The 25,162-nt window shown below is 42.7% G+C and overlaps 1 protein-coding gene across 4 annotated transcripts in view; it reads left to right on the forward strand.

Moving 5' to 3' along the window:
- Positions 1 to 25,162, forward strand: part of RB1CC1 (RB1 inducible coiled-coil 1) — a 91,853-nt gene that overhangs the window by 51,614 nt on the left and 15,077 nt on the right. For all 4 annotated transcript variants that reach the window (XM_027042855.2, XM_027042856.2, XM_053208466.1 and 1 more), the window contains 6 exons: positions 623 to 726; positions 1,172 to 1,298; positions 1,389 to 3,289; positions 19,894 to 20,059; positions 22,788 to 22,896; positions 22,999 to 23,239. In XM_027042855.2, coding sequence (XP_026898656.1) covers positions 623 to 726; positions 1,172 to 1,298; positions 1,389 to 3,289; positions 19,894 to 20,059; positions 22,788 to 22,896; positions 22,999 to 23,239 — 2,648 coding nt within the window. The remainder of the gene's footprint in view (positions 1 to 622; positions 727 to 1,171; positions 1,299 to 1,388; positions 3,290 to 19,893; positions 20,060 to 22,787; positions 22,897 to 22,998; positions 23,240 to 25,162) is intronic.

Raw genomic sequence — 25,162 nt, forward strand, 5'->3', positions numbered from 1 at the left:
TCTCTCTCTCTCTCTCTCTCTCAAAGTATTTCTTGCCAATATCATAAAGAAATGATGTTATAAATCTAATTTGTTTTTAAAGAAGCTGAAATCGGCTAAGAGTTTATATTTGAAAATGTAATGGAAAAAAGATCCAGTGAAAGGCAAGCAAGGCAGTGTTACGTAGGAGAAAACTTTTCACAGCACAGCAACAAGGCGTGCTAGTAAGTGATAGGCATAGAAATGGGGCCAGGGCTAGAGAGATCTTCATGGTGAGGCTGTAAGTCAAAGAAAATTTCGGGAACAGCCTATGTGCTAGTGACGCAGATGTGTTCCTTTAATGTTGACAGGCTGCTACCCCATTTTTAAAAAGCTGACGAGAGAAAGGAACTGTCCCGACAGTTAATCACCAACAGCTTATGGTTCCCAGTTACTTGAGACTCAGAAAATAGTATACCATGTTGTCATTGAATAGTCCCTTGTTTTTATTTTGTTTTATTCTATTCCTTAAATGTTAGTGGGGGCTTTGTAGCACGTTTGCTTCTTCGTTATATTGGAATTAATGACAGTAAAAAAGCATTTGTGAGTTTGTCCTCTTACGTCTTTTGGTCATTTTTGAGTTGATTTGTTTTGTTTTGTGTAGACACAGAAGCCTCGAAAGTTTGACTGTGAACTTCCAGATATTTCATTAAAAGATCTACAGTTTCTGCAATCATTTTGTCCTTCAGAAGTTCAGCCATTCCTCAGGTAAATGTCATTAGTGTTTTTGACTTGGGTTATCCCCTTACAACGTTTTCCTTATTTTGGAGCTGTGGAAAGTAGCACCAGTAGTCTTAGGAGATGCCCGAATATAGAAATGCGTTATGATAGACTGGCTTTCCTGTGCTGCTTTAGGAAATTTCTAGGGAATATGCAAATGATCAGAAAATGAAGATAAAGTAGAAGGAAATTAATGCCTTACATGCAATTAATTTTTTTTCTAGTAATTACTCTGACTTTTTGTATACTGTGGGGGATTTCTAATTCATCACTGTAATGATTATGCCTCAGGCCCCTGCAGCTGTTGCTGGGATTGATTTGAAGAGGATGTTGATACTGTAGTTATTTTGGACATAGTTTGACATATTTGCGTGTAGGTATCCATCTTGTCATTGCAGAATCAGAACTCTAATTTAATTGCATTCTGTTTCAGGGTTCCCTTACTTTGTGATTTTGAACCTCTACACCAGCATGTACTTGCTCTACACAATTTGGTAAAAGCAGCACAAAGTTTGGATGAAATGTCACAGACCATTACAGATCTACTGAGTGAACAAAAGGCAAATTAAGTTCTTACAAGTGGTTTGCTTCACTGGTATTACGTGTTTTTGTTGCTGTAGCTCTGTAAAGCCTGTCCCTCTCTCTTCCAGGCATCCATGAGTCAGGTATCCCCACAGTCGGCTTCCTCACCAAGGATAGAAAGTACAGCAGGAATTGCAACTACTACCTCACCGAGAACTCCTCCTCCGCTTGCCGTTCAGGATCCCTTGTGTCCCGCGGTGTGTCCCTTAGAAGAATTATCTCCAGATAGCATCGATGCACATACCTTTGATTTTGAAACTATCCCTCATCCAAACATAGAACAGACTATTCATCAAGTTTCATTGGACTTAGATTCATTAGCAGAAAGTCCTGAATCGGATTTTATGTCTGCTGTGAATGAGTTCGTAATAGAAGAAAATTTGTCATCTCCTAATCCTATAAGTGATCCACAGAGTCCAGAAATGATGGTGGAATCGCTTTATTCATCAGTCATCAATGCCATAGACAGTAGACGGATGCAGGATACAAACGTATGTGGGAAAGAGGATTTAGGAGATCGTGCTTCTCTAAATGTCCAATTGGAAAAGTGCCGACTTGTTGCCCAAGACTCACATTTCAGTATACAGACCATCAAGAAAGACCTTTGCCACTTCAGAACATTTGTCCAGAAAGGACAGTGTGACTTCTCAAATTCTTTAAAATGTACAGCATTAGAAATAAGAAACGTTATTGAAAAGGTAAGATATTCTCTGGAAATGACACTAAATGAAAAACATCAAAAAGAACTGCAGTCTTTAAAAAGTGAGTATGAAGACAGACTTGCTGCACTCAGAAAGGAGAGTGAGGAAAATGAAAACAAAATTAAAAAGCTGAAAGGAGACTTGGCGTGCCTCGAGGAGGTTTTACAAAACAAAGATAACGAATTTGCTCTGGTTAAACATGAAAAAGAAGCCGTCATCTGCCTGCAAAATGAGAAGGATCAGAAGTTGCTGGAGATGGAAAGTCTCATGCGCACTCAGAGCTGCGAAATCGACGAGCTGAAACACTCGCGGGAGACCGTTCTGGAAGACCTGCAGAAGCTCCACGTGGAAAATGATGAGAAGATTCAGTTGTTGCGGACGGAGCTCCAGGGCTTAGAGCAGCGTCACCTCAAGGAGCTCGAGGACGCTCTGCACGCCAGGCACATGCAGGAGGTCGAGAAGGCTAAGACCGACCACGGGGCGTCTTTGGAGAAATTGAAGAAGGAGAATCAGCACAGAATCGACCAGATCCAGGAGTCTCATGCCGCCGCTATCCAGGAGAAAGAACAACAGCTCCAGGAATTAAAACTCAGAGTTTCCGATCTGTCGGACGTGAGATGTAAGTTAGAGGTTGAACTTGCATTGAAGGAAGCAGAAACCGATGAAATAAAAATTTTGCTGGAAGAAAGCAGAGCCCAGCAGAAGGAGACCTTAAAATCTCTCCTTGAACAAGAGACGGAAAATTTGAGAACAGAGATAAGTAAACTCCACCAAAAGATTCAGGATAATAACGAAAGCTACCAGGTGGGCTTGGCAGAACTAAGAACTTTAATGACCATTGAAAAAGATCAGTGCATTTCAGAGTTAATTAGTAGACACGAAGAAGAATCTGACCTGCTGAAAGCTGAATTAAACCAAGTAACATCCTTGCACCACCAAGCATTTGAAGTGGAAAAAAACCTGCAGGAAGAAATAGCTGAACTGCAGAGTAAACTGGATGTGGAATTGAGTGCCCTTGAAAAGCAAAAAGAGGAAAAACTCACCCAGCAGGAAGAGAAGTATGAAGCTATTATCCAGAAACTTGAGAAGGACAAGGAGAAATTTGTCATGAGCCAGGAACAAGACAGAGAACGGTTAATTCAGAAGCTTAATTGTGAAAAAGAAGAAGCTATTCAGACTGCCCTAAAGGGGTTTAAATTGGAGAGAGAAGCTGTTGAGAAAGAGTTATTAGAAAAAGTTAAACATCTTGAGAATCAAATAGCAAAAAGGTAAGAATTACTTTAGGCTGTAATTATAGAATGAAAATATTGGCGAGTCAAATTTTAATTGTGTGTGTCATCACAGTACCTTGATTTACTTACGTATCTTAGGTAAATAAAGTAACAGGTGTTTTTATAAAATAAAAACTTTTGTAGTCAGTGTTTCTTAGAAACATTTAAAAAATAACACTACCTAAGTCCATTAGTGGCTTTTTAAAATGGATTAGTATCTTGATGAGGCCCCTGGGTGGATCAGTCGGTTAAGCATCCGACTCTTGATTTCGGCTCAAGTCCTGATCTTAGGATTTGTAGGGCTCCTTGCTCACAGTGTGGAGCCTGCTTGGGATTCTCGCTCCCTCACTCGCTCACTCTCTCACTCTCTGTGCCCCTCCCCTGTGAGCACATGTGTGTGTGTGCACTCTCTCAAATTAAATAAACTTAAAAAAAATAGAAAAAAATAATAAAAATAAAATGGATTAGCACCTGGACTTCCAGAGGATGATTTTTGTTTTCAAATTTCAAGTGTTTTCAAGGACAACTTCCTTTTTAATTCATTAAATTCCCTTTGGTTTATGTGAAGTCTTTTTTTCTAATTTCTTCCAGTTGAAAATTACTGTTTTCTCTTCTTTTTAAATTGTGAATGTGTGGGGCACCTGGGTGGCTCAGTCGGTTAAGCATCCCAACTCTTGATTTCGGCTCAGGCTGTGATCTCATGGTTTGTGGGATCGAGCCCTGCATCAGGCTCTGCACTGGCAGTGCGGAACCTGCCTGGGATTCTCTCACCTCTCTCTTTGCCCCTTCCCCTGCTCGCTCGTGCTCTCTCGCTCTCTCTCAAAATAAATAAATAAAGTAAATAAACCATTTTAAGAAGTTGCGTATGTATGAAAGATAACGCCTTCCTCTGAGCAGCGCTTAGTAAAGGCTAAATTCTAAATTGGGGCTAGTTTCATTGTTATTTTCTTGATATTAAAGTTCGTACTAAAGTTCAGTTATTCCCTCTGCGGTTCAAAAGATAATGTTTTTTAATTCCAGGTTTTATACAGTGGGGGTTGTTTTTTGGGGGCTTTGGGTTTTTTGCATTTTTAATACTGTTCCTGTCTGATGTTACCGCCTTTTGACCAGAGAAAGTAGTCTTCAGTTATTTCTGCTCTTTAAATTCCACTGAGGGGTTTTATGGCCTAATAAAGAATTTCTGGAGCATTATCCACGAGCTCTATCACTCATTCTTCCAAGTGAATATATTTATAGGTTTGTATGCCTGATATGTTTTAACCTGTTTCTTGCCTAATCACTTTTACAGTCTCTTGTGATTGACTTTCTGCTGTGTAATATGCATATATTGACCTACAGTTCAACTTCCCCTTCTGTTTTGAAAACAGAAACTCTTCACGTATTCTGGGGGGATTGGAGGGTTTAATCCAGGAATCAGGGCCTGCACGAACATTTACGGGGCTAGAGGAGCTAAGGTCAAGGGAATGGCTTCGAAAAACAAGGAAAGCTCTGGTGAAAGAAAACAGATGCTGAAATGCCCACCAAAGCTGATAGCTCTTCACGGCTCACTGGAAAGCTGCCGTGGCGACCCAGAATCTCTTCCAAGCTCCAGTGATGCAGCTCAGTCTGTAGCACAAAATGGGCCGCTCTCACTCACTTGCCAGGAAGCTCCTGGAATTTTATCTTGGGTACACCCACCTCTGGAGAGCAAGCCTGGACTGCCTTTCTCCTTTGCAGATCTTGTGCGTGTGCACTCTCTCTCAAAATAAATAAACTTCTTTAAAAAATGGGAAAAAGTAATAATAAAATGGATTAGCATCTTGGATTTCCAGAGAAGGATTGTTTTGCAAATTTCAAGTGTTTTCAAGGACTTCTTCCTTTTTTAATTCATTGATTTCCTTCTTTTGGTTTATTTGAAGTTTTTTTCCTAACTTCTTTTCATTGGCAAACTTGCAGTTAGAAGGGGATTCTCGGAAATATAGCCTCTCTGCAGTACAGTGCGGATGAGATTCTAGAAGAGGAGGGAGAGCAGCGGCAGAATGATGACAGTCCAGCACTGTATACGCCTCATTTCCAACTCAGGGGAGCCTTCCTGTCTCTACCCATATTGATTCCAAATAAAGACACTTGAAATGTCAGGTTTCCGTTGGACATGATTCAGCTTATGTCCCTCACATCACCTCCGATAGCCTCACCCTCTTCAACACGTGAGACTCATTCTGTCATTTTAGCCGTCCTGGAGCTCTTCATGTTTCTCTCTGCACAGACCTAATCGCTCTTTGATATTCTGTAGGTTAAACACTGAAGTACAGGGTTAACTACAATTGTCACAACATTTATTACGTAGTAAAATAATGAGAGAAGGGGAACAAAGATAAAAAAAATTGATCCAATATGTAGAGGTTTAATTATGGTAGTCTTTATTTCTCTAATTAGTCTTGCAACTCTAGTAGGTATTTGCAGCTTCCTTCTGTTCCGCACTCCATTTTCTACCTTAGACGTTACCTCCGCTGATTTCACTTCTTGGCCCGAAGAGACTGCCGTTAATGGTTCCTCCTGTAATGCGGTTCATGTAGGTGCTCATTTGTTTCTCAATGGACACAGCAGTGCCAAGAGACACCCTAGGAAAGCTTCTGACTTTCAGGCATCTTCCTCTGCCCTTACAGTGTAGGAGCAGCTGTTTTCCGTTGACAAGCTCAGTCGTATCGATACATAATGCAGCTTCTTTCTTTGTGTGTTGATTCCGTGCTGCGATGAGCCCTAGGTGTCCATGTGGTGGTTTAAGCTTCCAGTTCACTGGGGCCCCGGTTCTGTCTCTTGGCAAAGGAATTCTTTTGCAGGGAACTAAACTGGCATGGTCCAGAGTTGTAGGGAAGGGAAGCAAAATTTTTGCTCTTGGCTCATTGAAATACTAGTTATTTTAGTTTTCATCCCTGGTTGTCCAGCCTGTGTGTTCTAACTGTGGGAGGATTCGTTTCACAAAGTAGTCTGTGGTTCAGGGCACGCACTGCATCCTTCAGCCTGGCCATTCAGAATGCCGCCCATCTGGTATCCTAACTGAGCTTTCAGTGCAGTGATCCACAGTTGTATCAACCCAGCTGTTTTAAGGGTTGGCCTATGTGGTAAGATAAGTGACTTCCATGGGCTACAGGCCATGGCTACATATGTTTCGCTGTAAAATGAAATTCCTTGTTCAGAAGCAATTCTAGTAGAATATCATGGCAGTGAATAAGTCCTTTTGTCTGTTCCGGAATGGTGGGTATGTTCAGAAATACTGCGGGCATGGGAGGTAATTCCATTTGGAGAGTAATAAACTGTCCTTGTGAAGACAGATTACTATCCTTTTTCTGACGGAAACAGTCCCGTGTGATCAGCCCGCCACCAGGTAGCTGGCTGGTCTCCCAAATGAGCACTGCCATATCGGGGGCTCGCTGCTGCTTACTAGACGCACAGAAATCCATGTTACTGAGCCCGTATGTAACCTCACTTCCTGCCTCTGTGGATAGTTGGCCGTGAACCTTTTGAATAGGACTGATTGATAACTCACAGAATGCTCACCTTGCCCATCTGAGAATTAAGAGGTTCCTCACAGCGGGACATAATATACTCAGAACCTAATCTCCTCATACTTACATATCCTGCACATTTAAGAGTGTGATCCGTATTTCTTTTCCAGAAGTCTTCCCACCAGCTTTCAGTCTAGTTTCTCCCGAGTCCCTCACTATCCAGCCGAGCCTTTGACCAGTCTCCATGAAGCAGTGTAAATCTGTACCCCTGACCATTTCTCCTCCCAACTAACTTCGGGTACACTGTTTGACATGTTGCCGCTGGGAACTTTCCCTGCTCTACTCTTCTTCGGAGCCACTCCTCAGTGGGGCTCTGTACCTCAACTGGACCTTTGAATCGTGGCAGCGCATTTTGCAGAATCCTGATGAAACCAGGCCTGCCAGTTTTTTTCGCTCCTGGTGAATGTCAGAGCGGTGAGGGGGAGAGAGGCAGTGTAGCGGGAGAAGGCACCTTGGGAACCTGAGCCTCTTGTGCCGTATTTCATTGGCTCTCACACACACCACACCTGTCTTCTGAAAGACTGCTGTGTATACCCAGCCTGTGGTTTCAAGTATTCGCTTTACGACGGTCAGCTCAGGTCACCCAGGAGCTTGGGGGACCGTGGCCAGTCTGTCAATCTGTACAGCCCCAGTAGCAAGCCGCAGTCACTTTACAACAGGGAGCCGGTTGTGCGCTTCACAATTCTAAGGGTCTCAGCTGTGATTTCTCCTATCGGCCTTGCCAAAAGCTCGATGCGGTGTTCATCTCTGCTGCCGACACTTGAGGCGTCTTCTGGCAAATGTGGCCCGAGGGGCCGAGCGACTTGCTCGTCGCTCTGGGCCTTCTACCGACCAGGGAGCCTCACAGGTTCTCCTGTAAATGAGTCGGAGCGGCATACCCAGGTGCACCGTAGCGTCTTGCCTGCTGGATTCCGAGATGCTCACCTGGCAGCAGCTTGGCCCTTCACCTTAGAGGGGGTAGCTCACGTGATCAGACCACCGGGCGCTTAGAAATTTCACCGTGCCAACAAGCAGCTGAATTTTCACCTGTTGCTCTATCGCTCATCTTCTGGCACACGTGTGCCTTGCCCTGGTCGCTCAGGTGGTTGCCGCTTTTGCCTACTTGGCCCAAGGAGCATAAATGCCATAACTATCGGATTGGTGTGATCTGTTTTTTTTCTTCTTTTTCCCCACCTCTCAGATTAGTGTGATATCTTGAGGAATCGCCAGAAGACCAATATCCCTGCCAGCGTGGTTTTAACAGAGGACTAGAGAATTGGTATAATCCAGAGACGATAAGACATTGGAAGCGTATTGCTGTTGCTGTAGGTGAAATCTGACGGACTCTTGTGGTCTATACTAGGGATTGACAGACTGGCCTGTGGGAATCCAGCTTACCACTTGTTTTTGTAAACGCAGCTGTATCGGAATACACAGATACCCGTTCCTTGACCTGTTTGTTGCCTGTGGTTGCTTTTGGCGTAGTTGAGTAGGTCTGACGGGTCATCCGGCGAAAATGTTCACCCGTCCCTTTAAAGGAGTTTGTCAGCCCCGGTGTCTACTTAGAGCTACGAAGAGGGAAGAAATCACTAAGTCAGTAGCTCCGTGTCAGGTAGTGGTAGCCTTGCTGATTTGCCACAGCAGAGAGGGCACGTGTGGAATAACTGTTTTCTTGGAGCCGCTGCCTGATCAAATTGACGAGAATCCATTGTTTTTGTGTGTTTTCTACAGGACACATACTTAAGTTGAATAAGAATGTGGTAGAAATCTCCCTTATATCATGGCAAGCGAGAGGCAGTTTTAGGGATTTGACTTGGCTTTTCACCATGATACGTCTCCATTCCGTAAATAAGGGAACCAACAGGGTATCTCCAACAGTTTGCTTTTGTGTCTGTTCCACTATAAATTGTGGATGTAAGGGACCCACTGGGTCCAAGCTCCGTGTATCACCTGGCTGTCCGTAATCTCCTGGTGGACTGCAGTGACATTCGAGCCCCTTCAGAGCCAGCATTCATTAGTCCCTCCAGAGTTGGTTAATTACTTACCCAGAGTACACAGTCAGCCTGACAAGTGGGCACAGGTCCCTATGCTAAAGACTATAAGAGACCATATTATCAAACTTTGGCATTGTAGTTGGTGACTGACTCAGGTCTTGGGATTGGGTGAGGGGTCATGATTCTCTGTATTTTAATTAGCTCTCTGAGCAGCAGATACTGAGTTGTAACAAAACAAAACAAAACAAAACAGGCTTTTGAAGTTTTAATCCTTGATCATCCCATTCTGTCTTAGCCCTGCGGACAGCCAGCACCAGAGTGTTTCTGGGTCAGACCTTCTAATTGCCGCTCCAGCACTGCTGTCTATAACAGCCCCACATCGTGTGTCTGGTTAAGTGCCGCTGATCGGCCTCCACCCCTCCAGAGTCTTGTCATTCCCGTTAAGGTCATTCATTTTCAGCGATTTCGCCTCACTCTGCTCTCCCTGTCCTGCGGAGTACCACTACAGAGCCTTTTGAAGTCGAATTTCCCAAAGCTTTGGCGAAGGGTGTATTCTCTGGACCCTCCCAGGGTACAAATAATAAATCTCTTCCACAGTGCCTGTCACCATCATTCTTTGGGTGTCCTCCTCAAGACGAAATTTGTTCTTTAAAAACCATTTTCTAAGACGAAAATTAGTGAGAAGAGTGCCATTGTGTTTATACATTTGTAGATCTCCTTAATGTTTGGCTTAATGGAGTCTCCTGTTGCTGCGTCCAATCTGTTGCGGTGTCTTTTGATTAATGGGTGATAAAAATTCAGCCTTTCACTTACATGTAACTGGAAAAGAGGTATATTTCAAGAGCTTGTTCAGATGCTTGTGAATATTTCTTTGATACTAAATAAAAATCCAGCAAATGATGATTTCTTAAACATTGGTTTCAGTATGGAATATTAAACTGTCAAGTGGATTTTTTTCCTACTGTTACTTGCTAATATCTGTTGAACGATCTGTCTTGCACTTGGAGTGGATGTTTTACTCATGCATGAGTTTGTAGCACAACGAATTGGTCATTTGAAAACCACTGGTTCCCGGAGTTAAACGGATCTTGTAAATACGGACATATTTTATTGACATAAAAATCAGATGTTAATATACCTACCAATTTTATGAAAAAGATCTTAGGTGCTAGGAAGCTCTCAAACTTACAGAGGCAGATACAAGTTTTCTAAGGTTTGGGGCACGGCCGGGGCGGGGGGTGTTGTTAGTTTTACATTTTCTCTATGCCCAACATGGGGCTTGAACTCATGACCCCAAGATTAAGAGTTAACATCTGACGGAGCCAGCCAAGTGCCCCAAATCTTCTAAAATTTTAATTTATTCTTAAAGAGCGACATTTTACCACTGGTAAATTCTGTCAGGTGTTCATTGAAGTAACACACTCATGTGGGTCATTTTTGAAAAAAAAGTCTGTTGGAAAACTCAAATTTAAATAACAAAGATTGTCATTTTTCAAATAGAAATCGTATAGGATGAAAACAGCCAAATTCACACAGCCAGAACAGTCATACAAGAACTGTTCCGTGAGACAGACACGCTCCTGGAAGCGGCAGAAGGGCTTTATATGTTCTCCTTTTGTCACACCTGACACTAAAAAGTGCATACTCAGTGGTCAGATTTCGATAGTGACAATTTTTATCACATTATGGATGTTCCAAAATCAACCTGCCTTTTCCTTTATCACTTCGACTGCCTCGATGGAAAGGAAACAGTGACTAAAAGTACAGTTTGGCACTGTTGTCTTTAATTTATGCTAAGGGGTCAGCGATCTTATCTACAGATGACAGCAAAGTATAAGAGACATGTCATTTTAGTATTGTGAAAATAGCTGTGCTCTTACTGATCCCTTGAAAGTGTTCTGGTCACCTCAGGGTTCCGGGGATCACACTTTGAGAATCGTTGATAAAGGGACTGGTTGGCACCATTGTAACCCTTCGATAAGGTTTCTGTCCATGCTACTCACCTGGCAAGAGGCAAGTGAGACCATATGAATGACTGGGTGTGGCTGCGTTGCAGTAAAACTTGAGTTACACCAACAGGCAAAAGCCGCACCTGGCCTTCCCGCCTTTGTGTGCCTGCCTGTAGTCTAGAATATCTCCTCTCCGCATCGCATTCTCTTGTAGTGTTGGCCATTAGGTCCAGGTGTCAGGCAGGCAGTGAAGTAAACTGTTAACATTGAATGTAGAGTCTCTGATTATTGTAGCCGTACGGATAATTGTGGCCTCAGTTATCCCTACGTTTGCCTTTCCCCTTCAGACTCCTATCGGATGTATTCCCATACATGTTCCCTATGTTGCTACCAAAATAAATGGAAACTTTGCAGTTGGACTTCCTCCTTGGTTAGATTTTCAACTCGCCTGGGATCTGGAGATTTGAAAGTAGAGATGGGTCTGGAAGTAATTAAATAGTAGGGGAGCCGGTTGAGAGGGGTCAGCCTGTTGAGATGGGACCCTGGGGCAAGGGGACACTAATCTTTAGATGAGGGAACAGAGGCTGCTGCTGCTGCTGCTGGCCAAAACGCCTGGGTGGGGTTCAGTGGGGACAGCTATGGCGTCTCTAAAACCTTTAGCCACCTGAGCCAGACAGCTATAGGTGTCAGCTGTTGGGCCCTGGAATGCCCTATTCTCCCAGAGTTCGTGTCCCGCTGGCAGTGAGGTCACGACTGCCTGCAGATCAGAGCATCAATTCCAGATTCCTGTCTTTATGCTCTTTTCCCCCAAGGATCATATTTGTGTCTGTTAGGATTGAGTCTAGAAAACAGAATCTCTTAAATACTCCAGGATCAAAGGGTTATATATTAAAATGAGAACTTCTGTGAATTTGGGGAGACCTAAGGGAGGGATGGGGTAAGGGAGTTGCTGCTGACGACCTGGAAATCTGGATTCAAAGCCATCGGAAGCACCAAAAGTGGGTGGCTCGTCAGGAAATGGCTACAGGGTCACCTGGGTGGCTCAGCTGGCTAAGCATCTGACTGTTGATCTCAGCTCCAGGATCGAGCCCCACATCGGGCTCTGCACTGACAGCACAGAGACTGTTAGGTCCTCTCTTCCCGCCCCGCCCATCCCTTCCCTTGCTTGCTCTTTCTCTCAAAAATAAACAAACATTAAAAAAAAAAAAAAGGAAATGGCTACAGTTCCTTGGAGACTTCTACACCAGTTGCCTAGTGGGGCACCAGTGCAGGCATTTCACTTGGAAAACCCTTTGGAATCTTATGTAGCACCCATATCTAGCCATAGCCACCTCTGGAGAGTGACAAACTTTCTCGTCTGTCATTGGCAAACTTGAACTCAGAACTTAACTGGGAAGGAATTTCTGGACGGTGCAGTTCTAGGCTTCTCTGTCACGCAGAAGAAACATTTGAAAAAAAATAAGTAGGGGCACCTGGGCGACTCGGTTAAAGCCCCTGACCCTCAGTGTGGGCTCAGGTCATGATCTCACAGTTTGTGAGATTGATCCCGGCGTTGGGCTCCGTGCTGACAGCGCAGTGCCTGCTCAGGATTCTCCCTCTGCCTCTCCCCTACTCACACACTCTCTCGCTTGCTCTCGCTCTCTCCGCCCACCGCCCCTCTCTCTGACCCCCCCCCCCCAAAGTGAATAAACTTTTAAAACAAAAGAAATCGGTGAGAAGAAATGATGCTAAGGCGATGACCCAGCGCAGCACACCTCCTTGCTCTCCACCACTCGGTTGGTTGCACATGTGCCAGAGGCATCGTGGAGGGACCGTGGGAAGCAGCAGCAAGACACAAGGATATTGGTTGTATCTGTAATGTAACTCCCACAAGTCAGTAAGGAAAAGGCAAGCCGTTAGGCAAATGGGCAGAGGATAAAAACAGCCAGATCAGTGAAGACATACAAATGGCTAACATGCGAATAGCTTTTCAGTCTACATGGGATTAAGGAAATGCAAAATTAAAATAAGATGCATTCCTTCCTATGTAACTGGGAAAAATTAATAGTGTACCTTATTTGTAAGGGGAAAGGGCTTTCTCATACACCTGTGTACACAGGAAGTGCAAAGATTGTGTGTGTGTGTGTGTGTGTGTGGCGTTTGCATATGTTGGCATATGCATATGTTTGCATATGTTTTTGTGCCAGGACCGTAGTGTCTTGATGACTACAGCTTTGTGATATAGCTTGAAATCCAGAATTGTGATGCCTCCAGTTTTATTTTTCTTTTTCAGGATTGCTTTGGCTATTTAGGGTCTTTTGTGGTTTCATACAAACTTTAGGATTGTTTGATCTAGCTCTGTGAAGAATGCTGGTGGTATTTTGATGGGGATTGCGTGAAATGTATAGATTGCTTTGGGTAACACATTTTAACAATATTAATAAGTGTTCTGTAGTTTTCAGACTACACATCTTTAACCTCTTTAGTTTATTCCTAGGTATCTTACTGTTTTTGGTGCAGTTGTAAATGGGATTGATTCCTTGATTTCTTTTTCTACTGCTCTTTTTCTACTATTATTGGTGCATAGAAATGCAACAGATTTCTGCACATTGATTTTTGTATCCTGCAACTTTGCTGAGTTCATGTATTCTAGCAATTGTTTGGTGGAGCCTTTCAGGTTTTCTACGTAGAATAGCATGCAGCTTCAAATAGTGGAAGTTTGACTTCCTCCTTGCTGATTTTGCCTTCCCTTTATTTCTTCTTGAGGTCTGATTGCTGTGGCTAAGAATCCCATCCTGTGTTAGATAGTAATGGTGAGAGTGGGCATCCTTGTCTTGTTCCTGACCGTAGGGGAAAAGCTCTCAGTTTTTCCCCACTGAGGATGGTATTAGCTGTGGGTCTTTGATATATGGCCTTTATGATGTTGAGGTGTATTCCTTCTGTTCCTGCTTTGTTGAGGTTTCTATCAAGAATGGATACTGTATTTTGTCCAATGCTCTTCATCTGTTGGTGGGATCATATGGCTCTTATTCTTTCTTCTATTAATGTGGTATATCACATTGAGTTGCGAATATTGAACCAGACGTGTGGCCCAGAAATGAATCCCACTTGATCATGGTGAATAATTCTTTTAATTTGCTGTTGAATTCAGTTTCTGCTATCTTGTTGAGAATTTTTGCATCCAGGTTCGTCACGAATATTGGCCTGTAATTCTGCTTGTCAGTGGGGTTTTTGTCTGGTTTTGAAATCAAGGCAATGCTGGCTTCATAGAATGAGTTTGGAAGCTTTTTTGGAAGAGTTTGAGAATAAGTATTAACTCTTCTTTAAATGTCTGGTAGAATTCCTCTGGGAAGCCATCTGGCCTAGGACTCTTGTTTGTTGGGAGATTTTTGATGACTGATTCAATTTCTTCGCTGGTTATGGGTCTGTTCAAATTTTCTGTTTCTTCCTGTTTGAGTTTTGGAAATGTGTGAGTGCTTAGGAATGTGTCCATTTCTTCCGGGTTGTCCAGTTTGTTGGCATATAATTTTCCATAGTATTCTCTTATAATTGTTGGTATTTCTGTGGTGTTTGTGATCTCTCCTCTTTCACTTGTGATTTTATCTGTTTGGGTCATTCTCTTTTTTGGTAGGTCTTGCTAGGATTTCATCAGAGAACCAGATCTTAGTTTTGTTGATCTGTTCTACTGGTTTTTTTGTTTGTTCCTGTAGCCTTTATTTCTGCTCTAATCTTTATTTCCCTTCTGCTGGCTTTAGGCTTTGTTTGCTATTCCTTTTCTAGCTCCTTTGGTTAATTTGTATATTTGGGACCTTTCCTGCTTCATGAGCTAGGCCTGAATTGCAATACACTTTCACCTTATGACTGCTTTAGCTGTATCCCAAAGGGTTTGGACTGTTGTGTTTTCATATTCGTTTGCTTCTATGTCTTTTTTATTTCTTCTTTAATTTCCTGGTTAACCCATTCATTCTTTAGTAGGATGTTCTTTAACCTCCATGTATTTGAGGGCTTTCCAAACTTTTTCTTGTGGTTGACCTCAAGTTTCATCATGTTATGGTCTGAAAATATGTATGGTATGATCTCAATTTTTTGTACCTGTCAGGGGCTGATTTGTGACCCAGTATGTGATCTGTTCGGGAGAATGTTCCATGTGCACTCAAGAAGAATGTGTATTTTGCTGCTTTAGGATGAAATGTTCTGAGGGGCACCTGGGTGGCTCTGTCAGTTAAGGGTCTAACTTCAGCTCAGGTCATGATCTCGTGGTTCGTGAGTTCAGGCCCCATGCTGGCAGTGCGGAGCCTGCTTGGGATTCTCTCTCCTTCTGTCTCTCTTCCCCTCTCCCACTTGCATGTGTTCTCTCTCTCTCTCTCAAAATAAATAAATAAACTTTAAAAAAAAAAAAGGATGAAATGTTCTGAATATATCTGTTAAGTCCATCCAGCGCATTGTGTCATTCAAAGCCACTGTTTCTTTCTTGACATTCTACCTAAATGATCTGTCAGTTGCTGTAAGTGGATTGTTAACGTCCCCTACTATTGTTGTATTATTACCATTGACTTTATGTTTGTTATTAATTGATTTATGTATTTGGGTGCTTTGAAGTTGGGAGCATAAATATTTACAGTTAGATCTTCCGGATGGACAGACCCCTTAATTATGATATAATGCCCTTCTTCATCGCTTGTTGCTGGCTCTGTTTTAAAATATAGTGTGTTTGGGGCTCCTGGGTGGCTCAGTCGGTTGAGCGTCCGACTTCAGCTCAGGTCATGATCTCACAGTCTGTGAGTTCGAGCCCCGCATCGAGCTCTGTGCTGACAGCTCAGAACCTGGAGCCTGCTTCGGATTCTGTGTCTCCGTCTCTCTCTGCCCCTCCCCGGCTCATGCTCTGTCCCTCTCTCTGTCAAAAATAAATAAACATTAAAATATAGTGTGTTTGATAGGAGTATAGCTACTCAGACTTTCTTTTGACATCTGTTAGCATGATAGATGGTTCTTCACCCCCTCACTTTGAATCTGCAGATATCTTTAGGTCTAAAATGAGTCTCTTGTCGGCAGCATGTAGTTGGATCTTGGGGTTTTTTTAAATCCATTCTGATACCCTGTGTCTTTTGATTGGAGCATTTAGTTCATTTGCATTCAGAGTGATTATTGAAAGCTGTGAATTTAGTGCCATTGTGTTACCTGTAGAGTTGATATTTCTGGTGATGTTCTCTGGTCCTGTCTAGTCCTTGTTACTTTTGGTCTTTTTGTTTTGTTCTATTTTTTTCTCCTCTCAAGGAGTCTCCCTTAAAATTTCTTGCAGGGCTGGTTTAGTGGTCATGTACTCCTTCAGTTTTTGTTTGGGAAATTCTTTAACTCTCCCTCTATTCTGAATGACAGCCTTGCTGGCTAAAGAATTCTTGGCTGCATGTTTTCTGCATTCAGCACGTTGACAATTTCCTGACGCTCCCTTCTGACCTGCCAAGTTTCACTGGACAGGTCTGCTGCTAACCTCATGTATCTACCCTTGTAAGTGAAGGGCCTTTTGTTCAGAAATCTTCTTTATTTTTGTATCTTGCACATTTCACTACAATATGTCATGGTGTTGACCTGTGTTTGTTGATTTTGAGGGGAGTTCTCTGTGCCTCTTCGACTTGAATGCCTATTTCCTTCCCCATGTTAGGGAATTTTCAGCTAAAACTTTGTTCAAATAAACCTTCTGCCCCTTTTTCCCACTCTTCTTCTGGGACTCCTATGATACAAATAATCTTTGTTTTATGGAGTCACTCAGTTCTCTAAATCTCCCCTCATGATCTAGTAGGTTTTTTTCTTCATTATTTCCCATGATTTTATCTTCTATGTTACCTACTCTTTCCTCTGCTTCTTCAGTCCTCATTGTGACTATCCAGTCAGTTTTGTATCTCAGTGATAGCATTTTTTTTATTTCAGCCTGACTAGTTAGGTCGTTGATCTCTGCAGCAAGGTTTTCTCGGGTGTCTTCTATACTTTTTTCAAGCCCAGCTGGTAGTCTTATGACTGCTATTTTAAATTCTTGTTCAGATATATCGCTTATATCTGTTATGAGCACGTCTCTGGTTTTGATTTCTTCTTGACCTTTCTTTTAGGGAGAATTCCTCCATCTTGTCATTTGGGCTGCGTGTCTGTCTTTTGTGTGTTTCGAAAGCTTGTCCTGTTTTCTGCACCTGAGAGTAATGCCGTATTAAAAAGGGGGAATGTACTGTCCCCAGCCTGGCACTTCAGGAAGAGTTTCTGGCGTATGCCGTGTGCACTCTGCTGTTGAGTTTTGGCTGCTCATTCCCACTGGTCAGTCCTGTGCAGAGCTCCTCCTTGCTTGTCCTGGGGCGGGTTTGGACTTCTAAATAGGTATGCTTTGATTTGTTTGTTAAAATAAGCCTGGAAAAAAAATGAAAAAAAAGTAACCCAACAAACAAAAAACTATGAGCCTGATTCCAAAAGAACAAAAGAAGAAACAAAACAAAACACAACCCAGTAAGCCTGGCCCTGTTTCCCCCAGAACTGCAGGTGTTGTTTCGAAGCACTGGATTTTCGGAACACTTTGTGCCTGCGGAGTGCTCTCTGTGCTGGTCTTCTGCAGGAGAGGCCCTGTGCCCTGGCTCCGAGTCAGTCCTGCCCAAGTAAACACGCGGCTGCCAGGCACAGGGGGGCAGGGTTTGGTGTGAGTGGCCCGTCCTCCACTATGGGCCACCGGGCTGCTCTCTGAAGTCCTGCGGTGTTGTCGTTGCGGGGGGGGGGGGGGGGGGGGGAAGGGGGGGGAACGGCACCGCCACAGTCTCTCGTCCCAGACAGGGCGATCTCCCACCCCTTGCTGTTGAGGCAGCCCTACGGAATAGCAGGGCAGGAAGCTGGGATTCAAGACTCAAATCTTCAAGGACCTGACACCACACTGCCCCGCCTCCATCCTCCAGAGTAGAGCCTCTCCACGCTGTGTCTGATGCCCTTCGTCGCAGAAAAACAGTCCCACTGCCTGCGCAGTGCACAGAATCTGTGGTGTAGCACCTCTAAAGGCAGTAGTAAGGTTAGATGCCCTCTGAGTGCACCGCTGTCCCCCGCCAATGGAAAGCCTTTCGCTGGCACCTGTAGGGGTCTCTGGTCCTTGGGGAGGCAATACACCGTCTTCCGGAAGTACTTCGGGAAGGGGAACGTTCTCTCCCGGCGCGCCCTGGGGCTCCCTGCACCGCGGCTGTGCGCTCCGGGGCCGGCTCCCTCCTCCCTCCTCCCTCCTCCCTCCTCCCCAGGAGCCTGTGCGAGCCAGAGCTCGGCTCTGGAGAGAGTCACACGCTTCCAGAATCCTTTCTCACGCTGAAACCTTCCCTCCTTTATACTTTGTTACTGTGTTCCAGTGTTCTGACCAATATCCTCACAGCAGTCTTTTACAAACCTAAATCTGTATTTTATCATTCTCTTTCTAGATAAAATTCTTTAATGACTTTACATTGTACTTCTAATAAAAGTTAGATAAAAACGGCTTGAAAAAAGTTGGGGCCGTTGGGTGTCCAACTTCAGCTCAGGTCGTGATCTCGAATTTCATGAGTTCAAGACCCCTGTGGGGCTCTGTGCTCACGGCTCAGAGCCTGGAGCTGCTTCGGATTCTGTGTCTGCCCCTCTCTCTGCCCCTCCCCAGCTCGTGCTCTTTTTCTCTCTCTCAAAAAAAAAAAAAAAAAAAAAAATTAAAAAAATAAAACGACATTTTATTAGACAAGCACTGTTGAAGACAAGCTAATATGTAAACTCTGCGTATACCTAATTTTAATCCTTAACACTTGGTATGTTGAGTCCACATTTATATTCTGTTTTCTCCGTGATCCTTTGTTTTACATAGCCTGTCAGGTTTCTTTCTGTGCTACAGTTTTTACCTTCCGTACCCCTTTGTCGTCTAGCCCTAAAGGAAAACTTTGAAAACAAATCTTTTACCTTATCCCTTTTTACTATATTACGGATTAAGTGTTTCCCCAGTTGAAGCCTTTCTGTAAACTAAGAAGTGTCAGACTTTGTTAGAAATATTATGTCTCTAACTTCATACTTCATGTTTGCTCATTTAAAACCATCTCTTAGGAGAAAAGGGGGACCAAGTTCATATGAATTACTAGATTTTATCAGTAAATTTGGAAGTATGACTAAAAGAATCACAGTGAACAGTTTTTGTCTGATTAGCAGTTGCTGTAGTATTAATTATATAATAATTTTATAGATTGTGAAATTACATCAAAATAAGTAAGAGCAAACAATTTCAATATCCACATTGGTTGTAAAATGCCTTCTCATTCCAGAAACATTAAAGCGTCATTTGAAATTGTGTAAATGTACATTTAAAGCAATGAGTTGATTTGGTCACTAAAATAGTGTGGGAATATTTGCTAAGATGGCACCCTTTTTCCTGTGGCTTAACATATTTGTAACTCCTTTGGTGGGATTAATTACCTACTTCATGGGCAAAGTTTTTTGATGTACAAGATTATTAGGTTGAAGACAGACAAAATTCACTTCTGTATCAGAAGTTACAGTGCTTACTAACTTGTGTTTGTGCTTTTTCTCTTCTCTCGGGTGCTTTGTCAGCAACCCTTCAGGGGTTAGCTAATTCCGAGGGAAATGAGTATGAATTATGAATACGTGGATTTACTGTGAACATTTAAGCTCGCCTTTAGTTTTGTGTTATTTATTCATTAGCTAACAAAATGAACCAAAACCTGTTTTAAAAATGTAAGGTCTTTTCAACGTACGTGATCTTCACGTATGGGTTTCTTTTTTCTTTCTCTTTTTTTTCTTTTTTTATCTCTGTGTCATGTACATTACAGTTGTAGGAATAGCAGAACTGAAATTTGAAACTGAGTTGAGAGGCATATTGATTTTTATATTGAGAACATTCCCACTTACTGGTAGAAGCAGGTTATCCTGAATTTATCACATGATTATCATAGTCGTTCAGCCATGTTGGTGTCAGTATCTGGCACTTTCCCTTCTTACTTGCTTCCAGTTGGTAGATAAAAAGGGCGGAGGGTTACCCAGAAATATCTCCTAATTATTGTTAGGTTTAAGGAAGATACGTAGCCTTTCTGATGTCAGCGAATTGTGGCATTTGATGCATTCATGATTATGTGTTATTTTGGGGAAAAAGTTTAATACTTTATTTAATTTTCAAGTCTTGCCACTGAATCTACCAGAGAAGATTCTTCAAGCCTAGTCGCTGAACTTCAAGAAAAGCTTCAGGAAGAAAAAGCAAAGTTTCTAGAACAACTTGAAGAGCAAGAGAAAAGAAAGAATGAAGAAATGCAGAATGTTCGAACATCTCTGATTGCTGAACAACAGGTGTGTTCCCCAGCCCTCATTACATTTACTTTAGGTCTAAAGAAGCTAAATATAAATTAACGAATATAATTTTTTTTGTGCAGCCGAGGGTGCCTCATATCTTAGATGTGATTTTTCCAGCTTTGACCTTGATAATATTTATTAAATATCCTCATGATAAGAGCATTTTCAATTCCGATTACTTTTAAGTGCTTATACGACTTCATATATAATGATTGAGTTTTCCCCCTGAGCTCTAAAATTTTATTATTCTAAATTACAGGCTAATCGGTACAGACTTCTTACACTTCCCTCATTCTTATCCACATGACAGGCCGGTGGTAGATAATGGCGGGCTGTTGAACTTTGACGATTCACTTGTTAGTATTGATGACTACTGAGCATGTAAAGCTCGTGAAGGACGCAGGGGCCAGACCGCTAAGAAGTAGGGGGCCTGGGGAAGGAGCTTGTACTTCACCGCAGGCCTGGATGACGACGAGCAACTGGAGAGGAAATCAAGGGACCACGGTTGATTTGTACTTAATAGGGATCGCCCGCTGGGGCAGGGAGAAAGGAGAGAGCTGCCAGACACGGGCACGGCGGGGGGGGGGGGGGGGGGGCGGGCAGGCAGTGGGCATCTGCAGTGACAGCCCGGGGCCGGCGAGAAGAGTGACCTGGTTTTCTTACCCCGACGGATGCGTTTCTGAAACGGTGACACATGGTATATAGTTGGTACCCACATTCGTTCGATATATGTGGGTCTTTTCCCTTTTCTGAGATGCTATGATTACCTTCATGTCTTTTTAGAATTCAAGAAGGTCCAGTAGTTCAGAACCTGTAGTCACTTCACATTTTAAGTTTTAAGGCCTGGGGAAAGAAAGGAGAGCCTGGAAAGAAGGAAGGAGAGTAACTAGAAAAAGAAAGAGTGCGGCTTTATGGAAGCCAATGAATTTTAAGTGTTCGCGAGGTAGCGACCAGTTTTAAGTAAGAATTACCAAGGAAGAGATCATTAATGATGTCTCTGTTTTTAAAAATCTGAGGTTGTACATTTCCTCGTATGATTCATTCGACATGAACTCTCACTCTCTTGCCGTCTTTCTCTGTGTGCTCCTTTATGAGCGACACATAATTTTAGATTGCCTGAATTAGCTAGGGGATGAATTAACTGACAGAAATGTGTGTGCTATTATAAATATTTGTTGATTCTTTTTACATAAATAATACATAGAGAGATGGCTTAACAAAAGACATCATAAGTGTCCCTTTTGAGGCATCTTCATGTATGCTTTCTGGCTTAACTCAGTGTTTAATGAATTCACTAATTTTGATCTAAAAATGCCATATCCTTACTCTGTCTCCCAGTTTTTAGCGTTATTGGCAGTATGCATTAATTGAAGGATCCTGACTCTTAATTTTGGAATTGGAAATGCTGGGCAGATGGGAAGAGGCCTTTGCTGTCCTTCTATGGCTCTTAAGTTTTTAATGTTTATTTGTTTTTGAGAGACAGAGACAGAGTGTGAGTGGGGGAGGCAGAGAGAGAGAGGAAGACACAGAATCTGGAGCAGGCTCCAGGCTCCGAGCTGTCAGCACAGAGCCCGATGCGGGGCTCAAACTCACAAGCCGTGAGATCATGACCTGAGCCGAAGTCGGACGCTCAACCGACTGAGCCACCAGGGCGCCCCTGTGGCTCTTAAGTTTAAAGAAGATCTTAATGGAGATTTTGCAAATGAAATTGTCGACCATTTGGTCATCTTTATAAAAGAAACTACAGTGAGAATTGCCACAGGGACTTTCGCGATCTGTGCAGGCACTTCAGTACATGGGCTTCATAGTAGGAAGGGGTTTTGGTTTTTTTCTAATTGTTTTTTTTTTGAAAGAGAGCAGGTGTATGTGCCTGGGAGAGGGGCAAAGGGAGAAAGAGTCTTAAGCAGGCTTCTTGCCCAGCTTGGAGCCTGATGCGGGGCTCAATCTCATGACTGTGAGATCATGACCTGAGCTGAAATCAAGAGTCAGACACTTAACCGACTGAATCACTCAGGCGCCCCAGAAAGTTTTTATAAAAGTCGAGGAAGAACAAGTCTAGTTATTATAAGCCAGATGTCCAGATAAAGAGATGGGATGATGTCATCTCTGTGAAACATTACTGTGGTAGTCAAGATTTAGCTAAAAACAAAAGGAAGATTCCAGAAACAGGAAGATTATTAAAGAAGAAAAAGGGAGTGTATAACAACACTCGTTACCTCGTTTTCTTTCTTTCCCCCCAAATTTAAAATCATCTCTTCATGCTAAATTTCCTGTGACGGTAAGTAGGTAGACAGTCTGTAATGAGAAAATAGAATTCATTTTAAAGGTATTAAATTGGAACGTATCTTAATGTGGAACCAGGACAATGCAGTGACACTGTATTTACGACAGTATAGCATTCTTATTTAAAAATAAACATCATTTGTGGGGCGCCTGGGTGGCTCAGTTCGGTTAAGCGTCTGATTCTTGGTTTCGGCTCACGTCACGATCTCACGGATTTGTGGTTCGAGCCCCACATCGGCTGACAGTGCAGAGCCCGCTTGGGATTCTCTGTCTCCGTCCCTTTCTGCCCCTCAAACAAACAAACCAAACATACATCATTTGTGAGCTGCACTGTAGCTTCTCCACATACAGATGCACCACGTAAAAATATTGGCTAGTTTATTCAGCCCTGGCTGCTGTGTACGTGCAGATAATTTAAACAGTTGCCATTCTCTTGTTCCAGACCAACTTTAACACTGTTTTAACAAGAGAGAAAATGAGAAAAGAAAACATAATCAACGATCTTAATGATAAGCTGAAAAGTACAATGCAACAGCAAGAGCGAGATAAAGGTAAGTGACGTTTTGTCATGTATTTTCAACGCCTTTTAAGATTAAAACAGTCACATGAAATGTTTATAATGTGTGATTTCACCTTGGGGGGGGGGCCTCCAGATCTGATAGAGTCGCTGTCTGAAGATCGAGCTCGATTGCTTGAGGAAAAGAAAAAACTGGAGGAAGAAGTCAGCAAGCTGCGCGGCGGCAGTTTTGTTCCCTCGCCGTACGTAGCCGCGGCCCCGGAACTTTACGGAGCATGCGCACCGGAACTGCCAGGCGAGCCAGAGAGGTCAGGCCCGGAAACGCAAGACGAAGGCAAAGCCGACTCGGCGATGGAGACCAGCACGATGTCTGTACAGTAAGTCCGTCCGGCCTCAGCTGCCCCAAGTAGGACAGGCTCTCCAAGCACCGGTGCACTTCTGTGAGCCAAGCGCCGAGGACAGGAAATACGGGTGGCGCTGCTGTGCCTGAAAGTTGTGCCTTTTAGATCTTTGAGCCGCAAATCCGAGCAATACTTTAGTGTCGCTGACTGTGTGTGTATGTGAGTCGCTTTGGCCTCTTTTCATAGTTTACGTGTGCCCCAGACTTGTCGTGGGCTGCCCGCTGAAGGCTCCCTGCAGGAGTGTGAAGCAGTTCTTGTTCGCAGGAAGTGTTTAAACTCTGAGGTCCACTACCTAGGAGGAAGGGGCGTTACCGTAGTAACGGATGTATTGATTTTGGTGAGTGTGTGTTGGGCGGGGGAAGGCAGAGGAGTTCCTAAAGGGACTATCGTAATTAGAAGGCGTAAGCGACAGAAGGAAGTCCAGACATGGGAACAGTTAACCGGCCGATCGCAGCAAAACCTCTCAAGAAAAAAAAGTATCCAACTGAATTCTACATATGAGAAGCACCTGAAGAAAAATAGTAAGGGGAAAAGTGTGTAAATCATTCAAAGCAAAAGGGTTTTATAAGTTACAGAAGAAGTTTCAGATTTAGAGAGGGCGCGGTTTTACCTTAAGCAGTTGGTTGGTAACTTGTAGTTGCTTAAAAATGTAACTTTGATCAATTGTGTATGAATAGAAAGTGGATTAAATCTAGAACGAGAACTTTGTAGAGCCACAGTTATGGGAGGCCTTTTTCCTCTCGTGACACAATGAAGTAAAAATAATAAATAAATAAATAAAGCAATAGAGAAACCGTTAAGGAAATTCACTACATACCAGATCACAAAACAAGTCTCAGAGTTCTAAATACTGAAGTAATTACAGCCACTAAGCATAAGCAGTTGAAAATTAGTAACGAAAGTAGTTTATCCATTTGCTAATTTGAATACCTATATATACAACATAGGTATTGGTAAGAAAATGAAAATTGAGTTATTTAAGTCTAAACAAAAGTATCAAAAATGAGAGCTATAATCAAGGTGGTAACACTGGGACAATTATGTAATCTCAAGTACATGTATGAGAAAATGAAATTAATAAAAGTATGTAAACTATGATAAATAAAATATCAAGTAAAAAGAAGGTACAAATACGTGGAATGAATAGAACCATAACCACACGTATGGATTTAAAAATTACAGAGAATAAGATACAGGTGTAAAAAATCCCAAGGACAGTTTTAACATTTCAGATGGAATGGAGTCAAAAGATGATCGTCATGACTCATTGGAGTATTTCAGGAATGCGATAAGTAAATCAAACATCAGGGTGCCTGGGGGGCTCAGTCAGGTAAGCATCTTCTGACTCTTGGTTTCGGCTCAGGTCATGATATCACGGTTTGTGAGTTTGAGCCCCATGTTGGGCTCTGTACTGACAGTGTGGCACCGGCTTGGGATTCAGTCATTCATATTCATATTCATTCTCTCTCTCTCTCTCTCTCTTTCTCTCTCCCCCCCCCCCCACTCACATGCACATGTGCATGCACTCTCTCAAAAATAAAAGTTTTTAAACTATTAAAAAAAAAAAAAGAAAACCCACGAGAAGATCATATTCAGTGGTGAAACACTGAATGCTTTCCCCTAAAAAATCAAGAGCAAGAAGATGGTCCACTTTGGCTACTTGTATTCAGCATTGCACCTGAGGTTCTATAAAGGGCACTTAGGCAAGAAAAAGAAATTAAAGGCATCCAGATTAGAAAGGAAGAAATAAAACTATCTCTATTTGTATATATAATATGATCTTGTATATTGACAGTCCCCAGAATTTCACTACAAATTTAAATACTTAAGAATCAATTTAACAGAAGTTGTTCGAGACATGTACACTGAAGGTTACAAAATATTATTGAATGAACTTGA

This window comes from Acinonyx jubatus, chromosome F2 (genome assembly GCF_027475565.1).
Source record: "Acinonyx jubatus isolate Ajub_Pintada_27869175 chromosome F2, VMU_Ajub_asm_v1.0, whole genome shotgun sequence".
NCBI lineage: Eukaryota > Metazoa > Chordata > Mammalia > Carnivora > Felidae > Acinonyx > Acinonyx jubatus.